We start from the raw sequence: 26247 nt of genomic DNA on the forward strand, positions 1-26247 counted from the left end.
GCAAAATTTAAAAAAAAAAAAAAAAAAAAAAAAATTGCGATCCAATAAATTATAATTTTGTAACGTGAAAAAGTTGTCTTATAAATTTATAATAATTAAATTAACTTATATAATTTGACACACACACACACACTTATCGAATATGGCTGCCGTTGGTACTGCCACGCTGAAACAGCGCTCTGCGATTTATGGATTAAATTATGAGTTCTTAGTGCTTTTATTTCAGGAAAAGTATGTCCAGTGATTTATGAACTACAGTGGACTCTATAGGTGAGGAACTTTTGAGTATTTAAGTGGAATTTTGCAAGTTACCAGTGTTTTTTATCTGTTTCCTTTGTTTGCCAGACCTACACTGGTCACCATGTGGCTGGCAGCAGGGATATAGAGAGGCACCGATTTTAACGCGGAAGCCACGTTGGTACCTTGTACTTGACTGGGGAGGGTGCCACGATCTGTGTATATCCAGAGCAAAAGCTGCTCCAACAAGCTTGACTGGGGAGGGTGCCACGATCTGTGTATATCCAGAGCAAAAGCTGCTCCAACAAGTGTTTTAAAAGACAGTGAATAATGTTTTTAGTGACTCCCCCCCGCCATAAACTTTCCATGATGTTGTGGAATCTTCTCTCACGTGCCTATTTCAATATTTTAGATGTCACAGGAAACCCCATGCGAAGGTAATCCCACTGCTCTAGGGGAATTTTAACACTTGACTCTCCCCCCAACGATTTGACCTGGGGATAGCTCAAATCGTTGCCAGGGTATTGTGTGACAACCATACAACGCACGAACTTGTGTGACCCACCAAACTTCGTCTTTTTAAATCAGCTACAAGAATATATAAACAGAACCCCGCCAATCCGAATACTCCGATATTCCGATCTGGCCAGAAATGCCTTCGGAAAACCCCAACCAAACCGAAGAAAACATCGGAAAAGAACCAGAACCCATCCTGATTGATGGCAATAGGGACGACACCGAGGAACAAAAACCGACCCCACTTTCAAAAAAAAGGAACAAGAAACCGGGCGTCCCGAAATTCGAACGGGAAACCAGGTCGCAATCTGATCCGAGCAAAAGTAATTTGGAACAACAAAACCAACTGACTGAGATGACTGAAGAAACGCAAACCCTAGACCCCACCTTACCAGGGGGCCCAGTACCAGACCAGATTCTCATACTCAGGTCTGCCCTGGAGGAAATTTTTGCAAAGCAGAACAATCGAGTGACAACAACTATTCGAGCAGACATTGTCTCACTGTGGACAAAACTGGAGACTATCCTGTACAAAACCCACATAGAGAACGAAAAAATAAACGCCACATTAGAGGCATACCCGCAAGGCGGGGCAAGAGAAATGCCACAGCGTGCCCCGACCTACTCAGAAGCGCTGAGGAGCAAAACCACCACTGCAAACATAAATGAACCTGCAGCCAAACCTGCAAGAGTGTCCTCGAGAAGAACACTCCTACCAACACCCAACACAGTCATCCTAAAGTCAACAGGACAAGATGAACATACAAGCGAAGAAATAAAGAAGGTGGTAATGGAAAACCTGCGGAAAGACCTCGGAGCTACCCGAATTAAAGCAATAAGGAAAACAAGAAACCCAGGGATTGTAATAGAAACGGAGACCAAGGAAGAAGCGGAAATAATCATGTCCAATTCAAAGATCCCAACCTTGGGCCTTACTGCGGAACCCTAAGAAGAAAAGGGCCATCTATCATAATATTTGACGTGGACCAAAACATCACCCCGAGACTCTAACCGGGGAAATCTATAGGAAAAACCTACAGAGAGGACTACCAGAGAGGGATGAAAAGCTAATGGTAATACCCGAGTATAAAACAAGGGCCAGAAGCAGCGGAAACTGTAACTGGGTAGTGGAGCTGGCCCCAAGAATGAAAATACTTTCATTATCCTGTGATCACGACAGTCGGTCGAAAAGCATTGTCAGCTTCAGGAAGGAAAATCGTTTTGAATATTTTCGTTAGATTCTTTTAATTGCGTTCATTTGAATTTTAATTGTTTTGAATTGATTTTGAATTGTGTTAAATTGATTATTTAATTATTTATATTTTACTTTAATTATTTATATTTTACTTTAATGTACCGGTAAGTTGTCGATTTTTTCGTTTTTTCCGTTTTAATTTCTGGAGGGTATCATACGGAAGTGTTCCATGTACTATATTGAGGTAAACTCCTCTTATTAATTTACTAATATTATTATCAACGTAGAACATATTGAGTATTTCAGCTCTGATTCATACTATCTAATTAATTTTCAAACTCTTATTGACGATTTCATTCACTTCCTGTCTCTCCAGTAGTATACAATCGATACACACAATTATGGGAGATTTTTTGAATGGCTTGGTACAAAATTACATTAAATCTACACTAAGGTACTCGGCCCAAAGTTACCATATTTCTTTCCTAAAATATTGCCTTCAAAACAACATCGTTCCGAAATTTGCCAGGGTGAATTTAAATCAAAAAATTTCAGGCATAAAACAACTATCACTGGCGACATCACGTAATATTGTTAAGCTTGCCTTAAAATCTCGATCGATATTCGGATAAACAAAAATACCTTTCCCAGGTTAGGAAGCTTCGCGATAAATTAAAAAATTATCTACATCCGAACGATTGGTCTGTATTGAAGACCTCCATAGATTCGCGACGGGAAGCACAAGCCTCAGAAATAAAAAACAGACACGTTAATAAGTTGCAAACATTATCGAATAGTTCAAGACACGTTCATGCGAATTCTAACACATTGTCGCGAGCTTGCGACCAAGTTCACACGAGTTGGGTGACATCCCCCCCACAGACACATAACGCACTACCACAGAATATGTCGGCTAGTTCACGAACACCCCCTCACCCAGTATCCAACGAACCGACATATCAACAGGTTACAAATCTTTCCTCGTGTACACTATCGCAGGACCAGATTTCACTTTTATCCAAAGGATTAAATTATAATTTACCACCTCGAAAGCTGCCAAAAAAACAATGCGTAATTGATATTGAATTTGGACTTCGTAGTGTTCCACAAAAAGATGTATTTATTCAACAAGTTAACCAAGTAGTGAATAACATAAAAGAAACGCGACTTCCTAAATTGAATACACATGACAGTTCAGCTTTACGGGAACTTCGAGAAAATAAGGACATTATTATACAGAGGGCAGATAAAGGAGATACAGTGGTAATACTAGATAAACATGATTATATTAATAAGTTAGATTCAGTTGTATCTGATACCTCCACTTATTGTGAAGTGGACCCGACTCTGTTTACCAATTTGGTAAATCAATACAATAAAACGTTAACCACATATCGTAAAAACGACTACATTACTATGGTTCAGTTGAAGGAATTGAAGTCCAGAACATACAATATTCTTGCACTTTTTGGTCAGGTAAAATTACACAAGCCTGGATTTCCGATTCGACCTATTGTTTCCTACAGGAACTCGGCATTTTCAGCCTTAGCCACACATGTATATAACATTATAAAACCTTTTAGACAGGTTATACAATTTGGAATTAAGAATTACGATACATTATTTAATAATCTTAAAGACTGTAGACTCGGCGACAATGACAATTTATTCTCATTAGATGTTACCTCATTATATACGAATGTAAACGTTGAATACACATTAGATATTATTTGGGATATGTTAAATAAAAACTCGACACCGATTAATTATACGAAGCTGCCTATAAAGGAGATTTTTCACTTAATTAAACTATTAGTTGAGGCTAACTACATCACCTTTCGAGACAAGGTGTACAAACAAATTTTTGGATTACCAATGGGTTTGAGCCTGAGTGGCTTAATGTCAGAGATCTATCTCTCAACGATTGAGCAGATACATTTGACACCTTTTCGTCCCCGTATCACATACTATGGGAGGTATTTAGACGATGTTCTAGTTATTACCGATAGTAGTACTATCCAAGACATTTTACATTCGTTCAATAATATTCATTCTAGACTCAAATTTACATTGGAAAGGGAAGATACGGATACTAAGTCATTAAACTTTCTAAATTTCACGCTTACCCGGGACTCGAACAAAATACAATTTAGCATCTATCGAAAACCCACAAACACCGGCATGCTTCTACATTATAATAGCTACCACCCGTTCACCTACAAAAGATCGATTATCTTTAATCAATTTCTAAATGCCTATAAATATTCAACGACGGATTCTGCTTTAGACTCAGAAATACAAATATTAACTAGCAGATTCTTGAACAGGGGTTATCCCATTAACACAATAAATCGAATTAGGGTACAAGCTAAGGATAAGATACAAAATACTGCACCAATCAACAATAGTAATATCAAAAAATACTTTATTTCTGTCCCATATGTTGAACAGTGGCACAAACAGCTTAACAGATTCTTTAAAGATACCGAATTTAAAATTATAGCTAGGCCTATACGGAAGTTACACACTATACTGAACAATCGCTCGGTTCTTTCGGCGTTCGCAACACAAATTAATGATCTAGTATACAACATTTCTTGCGGTGATTGCGACTCGTCTTATCAGGGTTCGACACGGTTTTCTCTTAATATCCGTGTAAATCAACACGAAGCCTCAGTTCGTGCTTCTCGTTCAGCAGCGTCAGAATTAGCCTTTCATGCCATTAACGAAAAACATACTTTTTTATTTAACGAGGCCAAAATACTTAACGTTCAACGTAATTATACGCGACTATTAATTGCAGAAATCGTTGAAATTAAATTACACGAGAATTCTGTTAATGTTCGGCGGCCATATTTGATCTCCGATGCGTGGACCTTTACGCGCATGCGCGAAGACACATAATCACTATTTAAGTTGCAGGTTTAGCCGGATTCGGTAATTTTCATTCCTGTGATCACGACAGTCGGTCGAAAAGCATTGTCAGCTTCAGGAAGGAAAATCGTTTTGAATATTTTCGTTAGATTCTTTTAATTGCGTTCATTTGAATTTTAATTGTTTTGAATTGATTTTGAATTGTGTTAAATTGATTATTTAATTATTTATATTTTACTTTAATTATTTATATTTTACTTTAATGTACCGGTAAGTTGTCGATTTTTTCGTTTTTTCCGTTTTAATTTCTGGAGGGTATCATACGGAAGTGTTCCATGTACTATATTGAAGTAAACTCCTCTTATTAATTTACTAATATTATTATCAACGTAGAACATATTGAGTATTTCAGCTCTGATTCATACTATCTAATATTCATTTATGTAATCTTGTTAATTTCTGTCTGTTAAACTTAAAAAAAAAATCTTAAATATTACTCTGCTTATGAATTAGAAAGAAACCCCCTGGCTTGCAGGCCGTTTCTGGAGTTAGGTAGACACCTAAATCTGAATTAAATAATAATGTTTTCGCATTTTATAATCCTATCGTTATGGAATTTCAGGCTCCATTACGCTTTTTGAAGTAAAAATATTTGTGTATGACCTATTTCAGGGGTGGCCAACAAGTCGATCGTGGCTTTAATTTTGGTCGATCACGACGAATTTTAAATGAATATAAAAATAGATTAGTCAAAATCTAAATGTTGTTGTTATTATTATTATGTGCCCCACTGCATATGCTTATTACAAATCTGTTGAACCACATGACCACTCTTGTCGCCGCGCAGCCGCTAGGCTTGTCTAGTGAGAATTCACGCATTTCGTTGTGGAGAGCATAGTGTATGTGTTGAATTCTTATTTAGCTTACTTAATATTAATAACTGGACAGTACTTATACGTTAATTTAATAATCTCTGATTTAAAATGAATACTAAGAAAAAGAGTAAAACGTATAATTTTCATCGAGTGTGGAAACTAGAATACTTTTTTTGTAATGATAAAAGAAAAATGTTATTTGATTTGCAATGCTATCGTGGCTATATCCAAAAAAAAAAAAAAAGGAAATTTAGAAAGGCACTTCAACGCACTCCATAGTAAATACCAATCGTATTTTCCGCCTAATAGTGACCTTAGAAAAAATAAATTAAAAGAACTTAAATGCAGATTATTCGCACAACAAAACGTCTTCGTGACACCTAATTTACAATCTAAAGCAGTAACTGTAGCATCATTTAAAGTCATCTTCTTGCAAAAAAATGCAAATCATTTTCTGATGGTCAATTCATCAAAGCCCATTTATAGAAATAACAGATTCTCTTTTAGATCGTATGTATAGCTTAGCTTAATTTTCAGCACTCAGCTCATGAAAATTAAGCTAAGCTATACATACGATCTAGTTATTACATTACAGCACATAAGGACTCCTTAAAAAAAATCAAGAGACAGATTCTCTTTTTTAAAATTTTAAGAACAAAAATGAAATTAAAAGTGCCCTTCAAGATCTGCAATTATCTCGGAATACTGTGATGCGACGAATCGAAAAAATGAGTTAAATGTGAGCGAACAATTGCGTGCTCATGTTACTAATTGTGTGTCCTTTTCTTTACAACTGGATGAATCTACAGACGTCAGTGATACAGCTCAAATGCTCGTTTTTATTCGTATGGTTTTCGATGATTCTGCCACTAGAGAAGAACTGCTGGGTATCATTTCGTTAAAAGAAAGAACTAGAGGTCTTGATATATTTAACGCATTCAAAAATTGTATTGAAAAAAATTGAATTACCACTATTTAAGCTGGTATCAATAACAACAGATGGAGCTAAAGCAATGACGGAGCATCTTAACGGATTCATCGCATTGTACCAAAAGGATGACGAATTCCCAGATTTTTTGAGTTACCACCAAAAATCCACCAAAACGTGTTAGCCAGCAAGAGATTAAATACTAAAACTGTTATGGACATAGTTTTCAAAATCGTGAATTCCAGAGGACAATCTCTTCAAAGGAGACTTTTCAAATGCACCTCGATGAAAACTGAACCAGATCTGATATTATACACAGATGTGAAGTGGCTGAGTCGGAGTAAGTTTCGACAGATTTCGAAATTTGCTGAATAAAATTAAAATTTGTTGATCAAAGGGGAGATCATCATCAGCTACAAGATACGGTGTGGTTGTGGGTTCTGGCTTTTTTGGCAGATTTTACCAGTAAATTAAGTGATCTGAATTTGGAATTACAAGGAAAATATAAAGATGTGGGTGACATGATTAGTAGTATTTCTGCATATAAATATCATTTTTTGGAAATGGTTAAGGATCTCAAAGAAAAAAAATTCGATCATTTTGCAAATATGCAAGATCATTTGCAAAAATATTCTGTTTTTGAATTTAATAGTGAGAAATATGTTTCTGAAATTGAGAATGTTGTGGACGATTTTGAAACCAGATTCAGTGGTTTTAAAACAATTGAAGACATTGTTCAATATACTATATTTCTTATCCATTTAATGTCGACTTAGATACGAAACAAATTGCAGAAAAAATCGCTGACATTTTTCACACTGAGAAAATATTACTTGAGAATGAAATTAAAACATTGCGAAACGATATTTTCCTAAAAGCCAGGTCATCAGAAAAAGACTTTTGGAAATATGTTTGCCGAGAAAAGTAGTGTAAAAAATGCAGTGAACTTTTAAATTCCTGTTTTGGTTCCACATATCTGTGTGTGACTCGGCCTTTTCGTATTTGAAACAAAAAAAGACAAAGAATCGCTCTACTCTTAAGGACTTGCATACAGAAGATTCTTTACGGTTGGCCTTATCACAGTATATCCCCGATTTTGAAATCGCATGAAGACACAAACTTCACATAAATTAAAAATTTAAATACGTATGAATTGTATTTAATTTTAAAATTTATAAACAACATTTTTCAATATGTGTTGATTAACCTCTTTAACCATGTGTAATTAAATTCTTGAGATGGTAGATCGCGGCACATTTTGAAGAAAAAAAGTCGATCGCATCACAAATTAAGTTGGCCACCCTGACCTATTTTAATTAAAAATATTTGAGTATCGTTGAGTATGACCAACGAGACCAATCACAATTAACTTTCATATAAACGCTCTTGTGGTTCTTTAAACTTAGTTTTCCTCATAAATACTGGAGCCTAGGACTCTATTTATTAACAACTGACTCTACTTTTTTTTTTTTACTAGCAGTACTAACTCTAAAATGCAAACCGACATGCACAAAGGGAAGTAGCGACTGAGTAAGAGAGAGAGAGAGCGCGCGCGTTGTCCTTGCCGGGAATAGTACTGGAATAGAAACTTTGATGTAGTCACGATCCACCACACTCTAACTTCTCCTGACGGGAGTGAAATACTTCACGTGCTACTGCAAAAGTAGGGACAGAGTCGTCGCCTAAAGAGGCGCGATTTTCGAAAAAAAAAAAAAAAAAAAAAAAAAACAACAACAAAAAAAAAACGATAATAAATGTTTAAAAAAGTACCACGCACACTGAATTTAATGGTGAAGTTATGCCTTAAAAAAAGGGAGGGTGCGTTTGTCCCAGAGGGATGTGATCTATTTGCGAGTTACGAAACAGATGCAGTAGCATGCATACTACAGACTGCTAATTCCTTTCACAGTTAAGGGAATGCCTTACGGAAGTGAATCGTGATAAACGTTTGCTGCCAGTGGAGAAGGATTGCTCTCTCTCGGGTACAGCTGAAACAGTGCAATATGAGAATGCAGCAGAAATACTACGGAGGCCTAGTAAACGTGAGTCAATGACAGTACTGGAAATTGTTGTTAATACATGTGCTCTTACTTGTATAAGGTTAATTCAACCTGCCACAGTTCAGCAGAACAGAAAACATACGGAAAAGTATTATTCCTTACGTTCTCAGATCTCTTGTCATTTCTTAATTTGTACCTGGTGTAATCTCCCCGCTCCAATATACGTAAAGAAAAACAGTATTTATTGGCCAGATATACAATATGAAATACTACACAGGGTGTTTCAAAATTATGTATACACACTTTAAAAATTTATATTTAATGAACCAATTTAATTTTCTTAAACCCATTTTGTAGCTTAAAATTAGAAATTTTTTTACAATAATTTAATTTTTGTTTTATTTTATAGATACCTCCAAAACGATGGAGAGTACCCAATTAAGTTTTGAAGGAAGAAAGGCAATTATAAAATGGTACTGGAAATATGAAAATGTCAATGAAGTTCAGCGTGCTTGAAAATCACGATATGGAACAAAAGCGCCCACACGTTTAACAATTACTCGTTTGCGGGATAAATTTGAGGAGCATGGAACCATTCAGAATATCAATAACTTAGCATGTGGCAGGAAGAGGACATTAAGAAGTAATGAAAACGTTGAAGCTGTAAGACATGCAGTCTTGTGCACCCTAAGAAAATCAACAAGACGGTGTTCACAAGAGCTAGGTTTAAACCATACAAGTGTTTTTAGAATGATAGAGTTAATAATCGCGCACAGGTCTGCGCGATTATCTTGACAATGAATTTCATGGTCAATGAATAGGTCGTCGAGGGAGAGTTTATGAATATCCTCCAAGGTCGCAAGATCTCACCCCTATAGATTTTTTTTTTTTTGCTTGAGTATATTTGAAAAATAAGGTTTAGAGTCACAAACCACAAACATTGGAGGAATTTTGGATGAAAATTCAACAAGAAGCAGAAACATTTCACCTGATTTGTGCATTTCAGTATGTAGATCTGTTGAAGATAGATACCGTTCGTGCATTAATGCTGATGGAGGGCATTTTGAACAATTAAAGTTTTATTGTTGTAAAAAATAATTGTTTTTTTGTCTTCAAAGTATAAAAAAAATTACATTTGTATATATTTTTCATTAAATATAAATTTTTAAAGTGTGTATACATAATTTATAAACACCCTGTATTTCAAATTCAACCTATAAATATGCAATATTTTTTTGCAGTATTATGGTTCATCGTTTATTAATTTGTCAGATTCTGATGTTTCGTACTGGCCAATGTTTCACAAAAGCCAATTCTGATGTTTCGCTTTTTTAGGGGTGGGGGGTGTAGAAATCAATATTCCCCAATTAGGTGGGTTTTGTAAAAAAGTTCCAGGTGATACTCCATAAAAATTATACAAGATACTTAACAGCAGTAATCTTCTGTATATAGATCATTACTAATGGCTGCTAAAAAAGCATCTTATATTATTCTTATGAAGTCAGTCCTGGAACTTTTTAGATATAGCAGACTATATATCATTTCCCTCCTCCCGTATAAAACACTACTATTTGTGGAACTACACTATAAAAATTTCCTTCACATAAGTAATAGATCATTTTGTTATGGCAGACATGAACCGCAGACATGAATTGTTTCAGTGGACCAACTACCAAGACTCTTCGAAGACCAAAGAAAATAATCCTTTGAATTTCTCCAAATGTTTTCCGAAAGAAAAATACTTGTCAGAAAGCTGCTCTCTTTGTTCATCTCTAGTGGAAAGTACCTATATCAGGGTCACAGCATCGAACCTAGATTTTAACTTGGTGGGGAATGAGTTGCACAAACGTTGCAATGTGTCCAAAACAGTTCTTAGATTAAGACTTTAATAATAAATAGAAGAAGAAAAATTAAACTGCTTATAAAAATTAGATTTCTCATGCTCATGGCCGAGGGGGTGAAAACAAACTTTATTCGAATGATTATTGAAGGAAACAAGACACAGTTTTCATTATATTAAAGCTACATCAAGGTTTGACTAACAAATTACATACATTTTCTGTAAAAGAAGTTATCATTTCTCCCTGCATTCTTACAAAACAGATTTAATGTTACAGAGTCACATTAAAGGAGAAGAAAATGAAAACGCAGACAGGAGGAGAGTTTTTATATTCATCTGAAGAAGGTATCTCTTCGACAATGAACTCCAATTGCCTGTGAAGAAATTTAACAGGTTTGATGACTTTCATTTAAATTATTATTCTTCGTTGAGAGACATCAACAGTGCAATGTTGCTCAATTAGACGGCTCCTTTATGCAAGGCTACCTACGAACTGACGAAATCTGAATCGATATGTCTTAAGTAGCCGATCATTTAGTCGGGGATGAACGTTCCAGAGGGTCTTCTGTTTGACGTGTGATGAATGGCTGTAATGTTCTCAGTGGATTGGGGATGGATTAACTGGGTGTTCTGCCACAAATCTTGTGGGTTAATGTCACAAATAAGCATTTTAATGGTTAAGTGAGCCGGAGAGAAATATTTCTTCTAATCTGAGATAATTTATATGGTCCACTGTCTGCGAAGTGCGTAACAGTGGTGACAGGTGGTGTTTAAAACCCATCCATTGTAGCAGTTAACATTCTTTGGCTCGCAGTCTGTGTAATGTTGTAGGTGCAGCTTATCCCCCTATATACATTACGTTTGTATTACTGCGTATCTAACATTAAGCTTGAAGCATCTGTTTACGTACATGAGGAGTCTGAATTAAGCTGCACACAATAACCAGATATTGCACTTATAAAATAGCATATTTCCTTTTATCAGTCTGCGAGTATCAAGTAACCAATTTAAAAAGAATAGTAAGATCCCAATATTTTCATGATAATTTTCCCCTACACGGGGAAAATTTCTGGAAGATCTTAAAAGACAGTAGGAGGGTCTTAAAATTCGGTTTGAGACATCATATACGTTTAACATTGTTGTGAATTTTACATTATCCTAAGGATGTGGTATTAATCTCAAGAGAAGTTGTTATAGTCATGTTGGACTGTAAATTGACCAAGGCAGCAGAGATTTTTTTATAAAGTATAATTGGAAACGAAAAGTCATTATACCTGTGTAGATTATTTTTTCCATTAAAAATGTCGGATTAATTAATATTTAAAATACTGTCTGAATTGAAATCACGGGGTAAGTTCTCGAATAAAGAACTTATCCCGTGATTTCATTTCATTGCACTGCATTTCAAACACTTCAAAACAAATAATTCGAAATTAAAGTTCGGTGGATCCAAGACAATGTTTCTAAATAAATCAGTTATCTTCTTCTAATACTATTAATGGCAAATGATGTAAGAAAGCAAGCTTATATATACCATCAGCCAAAAAAAAAAAAAACCTACACAGTTCATCCATCCATACCCTTCAAGAATTTATCCATTTCTTCCTTCAATTAATTCAACCCATCCATTTACACAACAACAGATGAAAGCCTGTTCCAACAACCAACCACCCGCTAGCTGAAGGCAAACTTCCGCACATCTATCCTGGAACTATCCTTCTCAACTTGAATTTATGCCCCCCCCCCTCTCATGAGTAGTCTCAGAAAGTGGAAGAATGCTATTAACGTGCAGCTTACTCAATTTAGACATTAAGCCTGATATACCTTTATCAATAACATTGATAAATATTGAAACAATAATGGGCCCAGCACTGGACCCTGGGGAACTACCCTAATAACATTAGTGCAAGAAGAGCTGTGCCCGTTGATAACTACTCCATTCAAGGCTTTAAACACCTTAATCAGATCTCCCTGCAGGCGCCTAGTCTCGAGACGCTGGAATTGAGGCTTTATATAAATATGACCATGGCCTTATACAAAGGGATCATGACCTTCTTATCCCTGCTAGTATAAGTTTCTATCATTGACAAGACCCTGTGAGCTGTCCTGGGAGCATGTCTGCAGTGCTCAGAGAATTTCATGTCGGACTGCACTATTATCCCCAGGTGCTTTTCATTCGCCACTACCCTGAGTGTTTAGCACAACACAGTCGATATGTTACTGTAGGGTTACTGCTACCCTTATGTAGTACTTTGCATTTGTTAATGTTAAATTTCAACTGCCATTTCTCAGCCTATCAACCCAATTTACCTAGTTCTTGTTGCAGTAGCTCACTCTGATGACCGTCGCCCACCCTACCCTGCCAACCTTTGTATCATCTTCAAATTTAGACATTAAGCCTGATATACCTTTATCAATAACATTGATAAATATTGAAACAACAATGGGCCCAGCACTGAACCCTGGGGAACTACCCTAATAACATTAGTGCAAGAAGAGCTGTGCCCGTTGATAACTACTCTCTCTATCTTCTTCCACTTAACCATCCCTTTATCCATAGCAATAACTTGCCCTTAATGCCACTCTGCTCCAATTTGTACAGCAGTCTTTTATGTGCAACATTATCAAAAGCCTTCCTGAAATCCAAGTATATGACGTCAAAATTATTTTTTTTTTCATCTCGTTCCGTGGTTACTGCATCATCGTAACCTATCACATTGATTAAACAAGACCGCCCCTTAACAAATCCATGCAGTGATTTCAGTATAATTTCATACCTGTCTAGATGGTCCTTCTGGATTAACTGTTATAATAATTAACTAGACTGGTCAATAAAGGCTTCTCTTCACGAATCCATGCTGTGATCTATTAAGGATACCATTCCTATTAAGATGGTCGTGTATTCTACCCTTAACCAGACTCAATAATCTTTCCCTCCTCTGAAGACAACTTTACTGGTTTGTAGTTGCCCATCACGTCTTTCGCACTTGGGGAGACGTTAGAGCTTCTCCAGTCTAGAAGGATCATTCGGAAATCTAATGACGATTTCATTAACCTCTCCGGAGGGATGATGCAGTGACATACATCTTTTCTCAGTATAATTAGGTGTATTACCACCAACTCCTGGAGCGCCACTTTCGCTCATCAACATGAACTATAGTGAGGGGAAAAAAAAAAAAAAACATTTTCAAAAAAAAAACTAGCCTCACTTGAAGTAGGCAAATTTGGGGATTGGCATTCTCAACATTCAAACGTTGCCAAGCAAGTAGGGGTAAAGATTTATCATCAATTGCTAAAATTACTTTATGATAGTAAAGTAGATAAAAGCTGGATGCATGAGAGAAATAAAAAAAAAAAAGGTGTTAGTTGGGGGGAGGGGGAGTAAAGGATAAATTTTAGACAAAAACCGAGTAACAACAGAAAGAAAAGAAAGATTAAATTTCTGGTTAAGGTTGTTTAGTACCTCGAAAGCTAGCACAAAACAAAATAATAAATGATTGAGTAAATTTAGCTGTAATTTAGTAAAATTATTAGCTGCTCGTATAGGATGAAAGCATACACCATCTGTTGAGGAGTTGAAGCACCAAATCTAATTTGTTCACAGATCACTTAAGTAAATGAAATGAAAGCATCAGAAAAGACAAACTATGCGAGTCCTGCAGAGATGCTCATTTCCTCGAGCGGAGGAGAACATTTTCCTTCCAGGATCATAACTATCACGCCCGTATAGAACGAACATTTCGTGGGGTACAAACGTTGATTAAACAGTGTTTCGTGCGAAGCAGTCCAGCGATTTTTGTAGGCGTCTCAAAGCCTTAAAAACTTACCAGGTACGGAAAGCGCGCACGTGATAAGCCTGGGGATGTGTTATTAATTTAAACCAAAACACTGATTTCTCCCCTCCCCAAACCCGTAAAACTCCAATGGAGACGGAAAAGGAATATTTTCAGTACAAATATGCGGGCCACCGCATGCTTTTGCAGCTGTTAAGTTCACTTGAGCCTAGTATAACAACACAGTTCATAACGAAGCAGCTTTCCAGGGAATACATCAACGCGCATGCGCAATACATACCAATATAAATGGAAAGAATATTTACTTTTAACGCTGAGCAGCGTAAAACGGATTCGCAGAAGTCACGAGAAATTAAATTTCTGATTTTGAAACAAGCAAATCTTTAGTATAAAAATGGACTAAGAAGATCAAACAATGAAGCACATTCTCTTGAACGGTAAAATTACTATACAGTATGCATGTCGGAAATATCAGAGTGAAGTTAAAATTAAACTAGTGTAGCAACAAACGCCAGACATTCAGATTATTTTTGTTTGGTCAACCGATTCTCATTTTGATTTAATGAGAATGCATCATGTGGCCGCCGTAGCCGAGTGGTCAGGCACGAGGGTGCGTAAGTACACGTGCCTTGAGTGACCGGGGTTCAAGCCCGTGACTGCTGAATACGGTGCTGTTTCTTGTATTCTGTCTATTTTGTGAACTCCTCTGACCGTTTGTTCGTCCCGGAGTATAAACAGAAAATTTATTTATGTAAGCAGTCTTTCAGATATTCCCACAAACAAAAGAACTGAAAAATATATCGGATCAATATACTTCTTGCCGTCTACAGTAATTTTATTTTATGTAAAATTGAGGATAACATCCTTTATTTTAAGCTAAAGGCAAACTAGTGAAAGCAAACACTTTTAGTATGTAAGTGATTCTCTTCTTCCCAAGATAAGTTTTCGCATTCTTAAGAGGATTCCACCACCCCTACAACTGTTTGGGGCACTGCCAACTCTTAACTGGTAGACGAATTTTCCAGTGAACGCAAATCAAGTCTCACGGAAGTCGTAAATTAAAAAGGCAACAGCATAAAAAATTCTAAGGGAGGATAAATCGTCAAGAAAGTTTCAATACGTGTAAACTTTAGATGAATCTTTAAAATCGGATCTCAAGAAAAAATAATTAAAAAAAAATGCTTTTAAACTGAAGATCGCAAACTAAGCCACTTCCACCGATCCAAACAGCATTACGATAAAAATAATACTAATTTCTCAAAAAATTGTCCAGGTTAATATGAGAAAACTTTGAAGAACTGCACTTTTGATCTAAAACTGCACAGCATATCTGAAAATTTCGACCACACGCAAAAAAATTAAACAGATGTATTACTCTTAACAATTATAATTAGTCTTATTCTGGATCTCTCTCTATTTTTTCTACCTCCTCTTTCGCGCGTGTGTGTGTGTGTGTGTGTGTACAGAAACACATACATGCGCGCGCACACACATTATTTTTGAATAATTAGTAGAGGCGTAGCTGGGTATATTTTAGTTCGGAGACAATTCCCTAGAAGTGCACCCCTGTTACAATTCACATGAACATGTGTGTGCTGTACATACAACCTTTCAAAATGCCCCATACGCCTAATCCTAGTTACACCACTTTAATTTGAAATGAGGCTTCCTAAATTCAGGCTTCCAGACCTGAGTACTGCATACAGGTGTGGAAGCCTCATTTTAGGAAGGATGCAGAGTTGCTAGAACGAGTACAGAGAAGAGCAACAAGACTGGTGAAGGGAACAAAGGGCTGCTCTTAGGAAGAAAGGCTTAAGATCTGCAAAGTGTAGCTTCTGGAGACTACGCACCTGCGAGGCGATCTGATTGAGGTGTATAAAGGCCTTGAATGGATTGAGCAGGCTCAATGCTGATGGGATTCTTCCTCTTGTTCAGATTACAAACCTGAGAGGGGCATAGATTCAAACCGAGGAAAGACAGTTGTAGAATATATGTGCGGGTGGTTGATTGCTGGAACAAACTTCCATGTATTGTTGTAGAAGTTGATAGCTTAAATAAATTCAAGGCAGAACTAGACAAACATTTGGAACGAATGGATCAATGAAATGGGAAGGGTTTTTTTTTTTTTTTTTTAGCTGATGCTATATAAGCTTGATATTTTGCATCATGTGCCTCTACTAATGCTAATTTACGGGGATGTACTTTAATTTATACACACCTGTAAAAGCTCGTGCCAATTCACACGATGTATTTTCAAGATGTTTCAAACTGCATAAATTGAAGAAATTCAATTTACTGGTAAAGTACACTGCATTTAATGGTAACGACACACTTTCAGTGTGGTGGTGATTCTGATAATACTCATCCACAAAGAGAAAGCCGTAGCCTAGTGGTCAGACGCGCGGGTTCAACCACGTGACTACTGAATACGGTGCTGTTTTTTGTAATCTGTCTATCTTGTGAACTCCTCTGGCCGTTTGGTCGTGCCGTAGTATAAACAGAAAATTTATTTATTTATTTATTAAATTTAGCATTCTTAAGATGCTTCTGACACTACTCATCCCCCAATTGGTAGATTCGGATCCTTTGATTTTGATAAAATTACCCACTTAGACTAAGGCGCATTTAGGGCTAGAGCCTCAAGCTGCGAACAAATTTAGACTATGTATATAAAGTGCTTAGCATCATAATACACAGCCATTTCTGTATAAACAGAAAATTTTTAAGGTGGCATCGTTTTAGGTTATATCTCATATTGTGAATACCTTCACAACGAGTTGCCATGATATTGCACTACTTCGAATAAGTAACGCTTCACCTAAGGAGAAGACTAGTGTTACTTATTCTCAGATAGGTACCACCACCCAGACAGCACTGTTTCAGGGCTATTTGATGTATGTATGTGAATATCTACTCGAATATCCACTTGTCCCTATTAGACTTAGAAAAGCAAAAAAGGTAGAGGGAAAGTTATAGTAGGAGTGGAAGAGGAAAAGAAACAGTGTAGAAGAATGAAAGGGACAGTAACTCCTTCAACTCACACCACTCAAAAACTCATAAACTCCTCGAATAGGCAACGCTTCCCCAGTGGAGAAGGCTGTTGTTACCTATTCTCGGAAACTCCGGACATCATCGAGCTCCCCCTAGCAGCACTGTTTCAGGGCTATTTATGTATGTAATGTGAATATCTACTCGAATATCCACTGGTCCCTATTAGACCTAGAAAAGCAAAAAAGGTAGAGGGAAAGTTATAGTAGGAGTGGAAGAGGAAAAGAAACAGTGTAGAAGAATGAAAGGGACAGTAACTCCTTCAACTCACACCACTCAAAAACTCATAAACTCCTCGAATAGGCAACGCTTCCCCAGTGGAGAAGGCTGTTGTTACCTATTCTTGGAAACTCCGGACATCATCAAGCTCCCCCTAGCAGCACTGTTTCAGGGCTATTTGATGTATGTATGTGAATATCTACTCGAATATCCACTTGTCCCTATTAGACTTAGAAAAGCAAAAAAGGTAGAGGGAAAGTTATAGTAGGAGTGGAAGAGGAAAAGAAACAGTGTAGAAGAATGAAAGGGACAGTAACTCCTTCAACTCACACCACTCAAAAACTCATAAACTCCTCGAATAGGCAACGCTTCCCCAGTGGAGAAGGCTGTTGTTACCTATTCTCGGAAACTCCGGACATCATCGAGCTCCCCCTAGCAGCACTGTTTCAGGGCTATTTGGCCCTTCGTCAGTGAGTGGGTAGGTACCCAAGTGATGCAATGATGGCAAAAACAGTTATGAAGTATAACTCCACAATATGAGAGATGCCTGATGGTGTATGATGTATTTAGACTAAGGCGCATTTAGGGCTAGAGCCTCAAGCTGCGAACAAATTTAGACTATGTATATAAAGTGCTTAGCATCATAATACACAGCCATTTCTGTATAAACAGAAAATTTTTAAGGTGGCATCGTTTTAGGTTATATCTCATATTGTGAATACCTTCACAACGAGTTGCCATGATATTGCACTACTTCGAATAAGTAACGCTTCACCTAAGGAGAAGACTAGTGTTACTTATTCTCAGATAGGTACCACCACCCAGACAGCACTGTTTCAGGGCTATTTGGCCCTTCGTCAGTGAGTGGGTAGGTACCCAAGTGATGCAATGATGGCAAAAACAGTTATGAAGTATAACTCCACAATATGAGAGAATACATCTAGTCTAAATACTAAATAGTCTAAAAATAGAGTCTAAATACATCATACACCATCAGGCATCTCTCATATTGTGGAGTTATACTTCATAACTGTTTTTGCCATCATTGCATCACTTGGGTACCTACCCACTCACTGACGAAGGGCCAAATAGCCCTGAAACAGTGCTGTCTGGGTGGTGGTACCTATCTGAGAATAAGTAACACTAGTCTTCTCCTTAGGTGAAGCGTTACTTATTCGAAGTAGTGCAATATCATGGCAACTCGTTGTGAAGGTATTCACAATATGAGATATAACCTAAAACGATGCCACCTTAAAAATTTTCTGTTTATACAGAAATGGCTGTGTATTATGATGCTAAGCACTTTATATACACAATTACCCACTTATTAAACTGTCTCCAAAACAAAACCTGTAATTATTTTATTATCAATTAAGGAGAAGCATCGTCACTTAAACGACAAACAGGCGTACCTAGATATATTTGCGCCGGGAGCAAGTCCCTAGAAGTGCGTTGCTTCCTATCACAATTCACCAGAACGCTTGCGTGTTGCGCATACACCGTCTCTCAAACTGCGTCCACGGAAGACACACCTTGCTCGTCTACCCTAGTTACACCTAGTCACACACACACAGCATTATTCTTAATACTCATAACCATGCATGAACCTCTCACAGCTCCTCCTAATATGGTTTTGTCTTCCTATTTATATCAAAATTTTCTTTAGTTATGATTATGATTACTTATGATTCAATAATATAAATATTACAGTGTATGCAAAAGGGAGAATTAGAGACGGATACTCCTGGCGGACCAAAATTGAAGACATTTTCATCTTGAGGCAAATTCCAGAGAAATATATGGGGAAAAAAAAAAAAGGATCTGCTCGTGGATTTAACTGAATTTAGAGAAAACTTATGATAGGATTTCAAGAGTTATTTGGTGCCATTGGACAATATCAAATTTATTCAAGATATATAAAATGGAAATCTGTATTGAGGGAATTCATGCGTAGATATCCCAGCATTTCTTGTAAAGGTAAGCGGCTTGTACTAGGGTTCTGATTTGAGCCAGATCCTCTTCACGTTGGTTTTAGATGAACTGCCAAAAGACGTTCAGAAGGAAATACCATGGTACTTAGTATTTAAAGATGATGTGGCGTGTTGAGCAAAAACTGAAGAAACAAAACCAAAGGTTACAAATAGCTGAGCTGCATGAAATGAGTATATTAAAGGAGGTTTGAGAACGACATAAAAGGAAGTTCGGGTTGGCTGATCAGACCTATATCAGTCATTCCTACGTCGTCTGAAAACCACAGAAGATTGTTGTGGTGGTTTAACGGCGCATCAGCAAATTGGACCACATTGACCCAATGTATTATGTTTGTACAAATGTGTTCACGAGTCGATTTGCATGATGTCAGGAAACGAATGAGCTCGAAGGGATCATGCCAGAGGTTCGTGAAAGAGCAGAACTAAAGCAATAATGAAATTAGACCTTAGGGAGACCAAAGGTGACGAACATATTGTGGAAAATTAAAGACCATATAAAACAAAAGTGAGATATTAAATATTATCAGCGGGATGAAAGCAAAGTGGATGAAAATGTAACTAACAGAAATATATAAGATGAACAATACAATGAACAACAGATGGGTGACAACGAGAGGTTTGATTGATTGGCAATGAGACCAGCTATATTATGCGGTGAAAAATGTTGAGAAAAAGTGAAGAAACCAAAGCAAAGATTACAATACCCGAGCTGCGTGGAATGAGTACATTAAAGGAAGTTTGGGAACGACTTAGGATGATGAAGAGAGAGAGAGATTGCCGGACGCGCTTTGAGATGGTTTGGCCACATTATAACACAGCCAGCAGAGAGGAAGTGGTAAGGAAAAATTTTGAAGAGTGGTGTTAGAGAGGAAATGGAAAGAGAGGACTCGAAGGGCTAACCCCAAATAGCCGAAAACGATGGCTTTACTTTACCTTAAGATACGAGTCACGCTAATAAATTAGAAGCTTTCAGACAACTTCTTAAATACAGCACAATATTTACAGCTACGTATTAACCAGATTTTTTTTTTTTGCTGAAAACTCACCTCCGAAATGCGCTTGGTTTAATGAATCTGGGTGGTTAAAATAAAATTAAAATATTAAAACTAAACTGATTAAATATCGTTTAAAGAAAGCATACTTTATTGTTTAATTGAATGTTCCAACTTTACTAAACTAACCGGATTTCGGATGTAAATTTTGATCAATGCTGTCACAGACAGCCAAGGCTGTTGTGGTAGTGGTGGCAGCTTAACAAAATAATCAGCAAAACCCTATTATAAACTTCATTTTCCAGACCACTTGTGCAACCGATTTATGTCATTCTAAAGCAAAATGGCCTGGGTGCTAATCCTTTGTACCTTTCATACCTTTAAATTATCAGAAAGCTTTGACAACTTCCTCTGCACTCACTCAATGTCATTAACGACGATAAGAAACAGAAGTGGCCCCGATATTGATTTCTGAGGATTTCCACTTGCTATACTGGTCCATCCTGAGGTATGTCCATTTATGACTACTATTCTCTGTTTCTGTCTTTTAGCCAGCCATTGATCCAACGAAGGACCTTGAAATTAATCCCAATTTGCTCCATTTTAGTATTGGTCTTTCACAGGAAACCGTGTCAAAAGCTTCATTGAAGTCAAGTTAAATAACGTCAAAGTTGATTCTTCGATCCAACTGTTTTATGACCTTTTTTAAAAAAAAACAAAACAATAGTTACCTAGTTAGAACCGTTGTTTGACACTGCTGTAACTTTCAAGTATGTCTAGAGAATATTCGGAAAAATCAAATGATAACTTAATAGAAAAGAGGACAAATGATTTCTATCCAATAAGTGTTTAATTTTATTACCAACTTGAAGCCTATGAGAATCTTGTATCTGAATTATTATTAGAATTTTATCTGTTGTTAGAATTATTATAGTGGTATAGAATTATCGTGTTATTAGAATGCTACCTGTGTCAGAATCTCGTGTTTGACATTTTTAAATGTTTGAAAATAAAGTATTTTTTGAGGACAATGAACACCGTAAATACTATGAAAATATGTAGAATATAATAGAAGGAATATTGCTCTTCTCATCTTTCTATTATAACCTACGACTAAATAAACTAGCATTAGGTAAATATCAACTTCGTTAGATTATCGTGCCTGATTTTCTAATATTTGCACTGATTGACTTTTCCATCATAATTTTCAATAATATTTTCCACTCCTTTCTACTCCACTTTAATTTCCGAATCTCAGTCGGATAACCCATTCTACTTCTATATAAATATTGTTATTTTCTTATCAACCGCATTAGTCTAAATTACCGGCTCCTTGGACACTATGAATTTGACCTTTACTGGAAGTTGATTAGACGTATTTCTGTTGTCTTCCGTTCACACAAAATGAATGAGATATCACTTCTATCCTGCCGACCGGGCTAGCCGAGTGGGTAAAGTACCTGCCCGGCAACCCAAAGGTCGCGGGTTCGATTCCCGCCTCGGGCTTGGATCAAAGTACTGCAAAAACCTTGGGAGGTGCAATATGGCCACAGAAGCCGATGCGCCAACAACTACCAAAAAAAAAAAAAAAAAAACTTCTATCCTTTGGTTCACCATTTAAAATCACTTCGCCCCTTTGTTCTTTCTCTCTCCACTCACCACAATCGCTTATTCTCAAACCATTCCTACTTTTCTCTGATAGTTCAGTTGTTCATTATCGCTCTGATTTCCTTTTTGAAAGAGACAGAAACAAGACTATGAATAAGTGATATTACTGCGAAGAAAGATAATGTGTGAAGACACCACGTGCAAATGTTAAATAAGTTTATTGTCACCGTTACAAGAAAACTAAAGAACGACCACAATACAAGCACATAACAAGGCAACGTTTCAAAACTCAAGTGAGTAACGTCATCAGGACTGAAGAGCAGAAAGCTGCGTTCGGCTGCTTTGTAGTACTGTCTTTCTTCTAATCTGCTACAAACAGCCACATATCGTCCCCATTTCAAGTAATTAGGAGTTATAACATGAAACAAGAATTTCATATAATAATATTAAATTCTTTTCTTTTCTTTCCTCACCCCCCTCTCTCTCTCTCTCTCTCTCTCTCTCTCTCACACGTGCATATGCATTGCTCTATTGAAATAAACAACAGGGAACCAATGAGGACTGTGGAACAAAGTTCTTAGTTAATATTTTATATTCATTATTTTCAACTGAATCGTGGAGTATCATTAAGGTCGAGGATAGGGCTATCCTCTCCTCGCAACATAAAATGAAAGAGATCCTAAATTTAATTAAAATGATTAACTACTCGCAATTTTTAAAACATTTCTTAAGGTTTACTATGACGGGTGAATAACAACCTGATATAATAACAGGTCAGGTAACCATTAGCAGTGCCCTCTTCCTGCATCATCTTCAAAACAGCGAAAAATGTGCCTTAGGTGGGTACGTTGTTTAAACTGCCAGCATATAAGGTCATTCGTATCCTCACGACAGAGTGAGAAGCCATACCGTGTCGTTAACTCACAGGTATTCATAATTTCGACAAATATTGTCTTTCTGACAGTGCATGCTCCATAAACTCGAACCTCTCGTTAAACAAAAACGCCGTGCGCACACCGGTAACTGCCAATAGGCTGCGCGTGTCAATATCACTGCTTAGGTGAAACGATGACGACCTCCTCGTGACGGAAGTGCTTACAGAATAGCGGATGTGGCAGACTTTTGAGATGACGATGACCCATTGAGGTTCGCGTATCAATGCAGAACGTGAATACCGTAATGGTGGTAGAAATAATACGACCTCCACTTACGTGATGCACATATGGATGAAAGTGCGACAGGTTTAAAGGAAATTTCCGCATTCATTTCTTTTTAACCGAAGATATAGGAAGACTCCCTCAATTTACAGTAAAACAGCAAAACAAAACAAAGCACAGACACCTCGTTTTGAGGAAAATGTTCACACAAATAGTAACATTTTTTAAGGATGGGAAAGCAAATTGCGGGGTGTCGCTCGAAAGGAGGAGGAGGAGAAACTAAAGTTTTCTTTATCACGAAATTACAGAGCTTTACGGTTCTTCAAAAAAAAAAAAAAAAAAAAAAAAAAGAACTGGTTTATAACTGTGTGCATATTTAAATATTTAAACTTCGTGTAAAATTGTCTGCAGCAATGCCAAAGTAGGTGCTACTGCAGATCTTAATTAATTACTTAATTTAATTTTATCCATTAAATTAAGAATGTAAAGGTCCTGAAATGCGGAGGAAGAACAGCCATCATCATCATCATCAGCAGCCATTTTCAATCCACTGAAGGATGAAGGCCTCTCCAGCAACTTTCCAGTTCCTTCTGTTTTGAGCACTGGCCATCCATTTACTACCCACAAACTCATGAATTTAATCTATCCATCTCCGCCTTTGTCTTCGAGGTTTTCTTCTAGCTCTTGGGTACCATTCTGTTATTTTCTTAGTCCATCTGTCATCATGTCTTAGAGCTATGTGTCCTGCCCAAGACCATTTTAGTTCTTTAGTTTTGATAAGAATGTCCTTTACTTGAGTTTGCTGCCTAATCCATGTGTTTCTCTTCTTATCTAACAGTCTGATTCCCAATATAATTCGTTCCATTCTTCGCTGTGTAGTTCTCAGCTTCTCTTCCATTCTTTTGGTGAGTGCCCAAATTTCACTTCCATAAGTCATGGTGGGGAGTATACATTGATTCATTATTTTACGTTTCAGAAAAACTGGGATATTGCTTTTCAGTATGTGACTATATTTCCTGAATGCTATCAATCCAAACTTTATTCTTCTCTTGACTTCCAGTCATTTATCATTATTACAGCTAATAACTTGTCCTAGATAAGTATATGACTCCACCTTTTCAATTACTGCTCCTTCAATCATTATTTCTCTTTCTGTGGCATACTTGTTCATCATTACTTTTGTTTTAGCCATATTCATCTTTAGTTCAAAATCTTTACTAATTGTGCATAACTGATTAAGATTTTCCTCTAATTCTTTGGGATCGTGGCTTATGACCACAAAGTCATCTGCAAATCGTCAGTGGTTTAGGTACTCTCCGTTCACATTGACTCCTTTCTGCAACCAGCCTAATCTTCTGAAAGCTTCCTCAAGGGCAGCAGTAAACAGCTTTGGAGATATTGTCTCCTTGTCGATTTTAAATTTCCTACTGTCTTTGTCTAGTCTAATAAAGGAGGTAGCATTCTCATATATTTTCTTCAAGATCATAATATGTGGGTTATCTATGCCTTGTCTTTCATGTGCCCGAAACATTGCCTTATTCCGTATGGAGTCAAATGCCTTTTCATAATCCACAAATGCCAGGCATATAATGGTGTTTTATATTCATCTGCTTTCTCCATTAGCTGTGATATTACGTGAAGGTGATCCAGGTTGATTCTCAACAAGTATTCTTTCTAATCTGTTAGTTGTTTGTTGTTGTTTTTTTGGTTTTTAGGAGCATTAGCAACTAAGGCCATATTGCTCCACATCTGTTAGTAATGACCCTTGTGAACAACTTGTAGATGTGGGATAACAAGCTAATTGGTCTATAATTTCCAATTTCTGATTTATCTCCTTTCTTATGCAGCAAAACTATGATTGCATTATTCCACTGCTTAGGCGTCACACCTTTTCTAATGCACTCTGTGAAGAGCCTTGCCAGTTTTGTTTTTGCGTTATGTCTCTTCCTACCAATTTTACCAACTCTACAGTAACTTCATCTTACGCCGGGGCTTTCTGATTCTTCATTTTCTTCAATGCATGTTCTACCTCATCAGGAAAATATCGGGTATGTCGTATGTGTTGCTAATTTGCAATCCATCATTCCCTTGCTCCTTGTATAATTCTCTATAGTAGTCTACTGCTATTTGAATTATGCCTTATTTGCTATTTATAAGTATACCATCGGCATTCTTCAATTTCAGTATCATTTGTCTTTCTGTATTACTGCTCATAGCTGCTGATTTAAATCCTTGTTTTTCCCTTCATGCTTGTTCTACTTTTCTTGTGTTAAATCTTCTTATGTCCTCTCTGAGTCTCTTTCTAATCGCTTTGCATAACTCAGTATACTCAATTTTCTCCTTGTCAGTGTTTATCTTGCTCTTCATTTTTCGCCTTCGGTTCATCATAACAAGTGTTTCTTGACTAATTTTCTCTTTTTTTGGATTTCTTTTACCTAAAGGATTCTTGGGCTTTATCACTTTCAGAAAGTTGTAATATTCCTCGTCGATATCTTGGTCCTGAGCAGTCTGCAGAAGCTCAAACGTGTCCTTAAGTTCCAGTACATACTGCTTTTTCTCCTCTTCTGTTATCTCAAAGACCTTTGTATTATTTACTCAAGTCAGTTTTTTCCTTTCCTTTCCTACATCTATATCAAGTGTACATCTTACCATTCTGTGATCACTTCCAACATTTACCTTATTCAGGACGGTAACATCATTCACAATATATCTTCTGTTAATGAGGATGAAGTCGATTTCATTGGTTGTTAATCCATTTGGACTCTTCCATGTCCACTTTCTGTTTCTGCGCTGTTTTGTCTTTTTCCAACCTTAGCATTGAAGTCCCCCATTATAATAGTGTAGTGGGTTTTCTGCTCATCTAGAAGACTCTCAATTTCGGTGTACATTTCTTCAACGTGAAATAACATACACGTATAAATTATAAATCCAGTTTATAATTTATACGTGTATGTTATTTCAACCATGGACCCC

At 36.8% G+C, this 26247-nt stretch overlaps 1 protein-coding gene across 4 annotated transcripts in view; it reads left to right on the forward strand.

Moving 5' to 3' along the window:
* Positions 1–26247, forward strand: part of LOC150084435 (dual specificity tyrosine-phosphorylation-regulated kinase 4-like) — a 268389-nt gene that overhangs the window by 91631 nt on the left and 150511 nt on the right. The window contains exon 1 of one of the 4 annotated variants that reach the window (XM_090375225.1): positions 8597–8667. The exons of the other annotated variants lie outside the window; for them this stretch is intronic. Within the exon in view, the coding sequence (XP_090231351.1) occupies positions 8629–8667 (39 nt within the window). The 5' untranslated portion in view covers positions 8597–8628. Of the gene's footprint in view, positions 1–8596; positions 8668–26247 lie in introns of those variants that run through there. 4 annotated transcript variants of the gene reach the window in all.

The sequence above is a fragment of the Mastigoproctus giganteus genome, chromosome 6, assembly GCF_048544385.1.
Source record: "Mastigoproctus giganteus isolate SK-2022 chromosome 6, ASM4854438v1, whole genome shotgun sequence".
NCBI lineage: Eukaryota > Metazoa > Arthropoda > Arachnida > Uropygi > Thelyphonidae > Mastigoproctus > Mastigoproctus giganteus.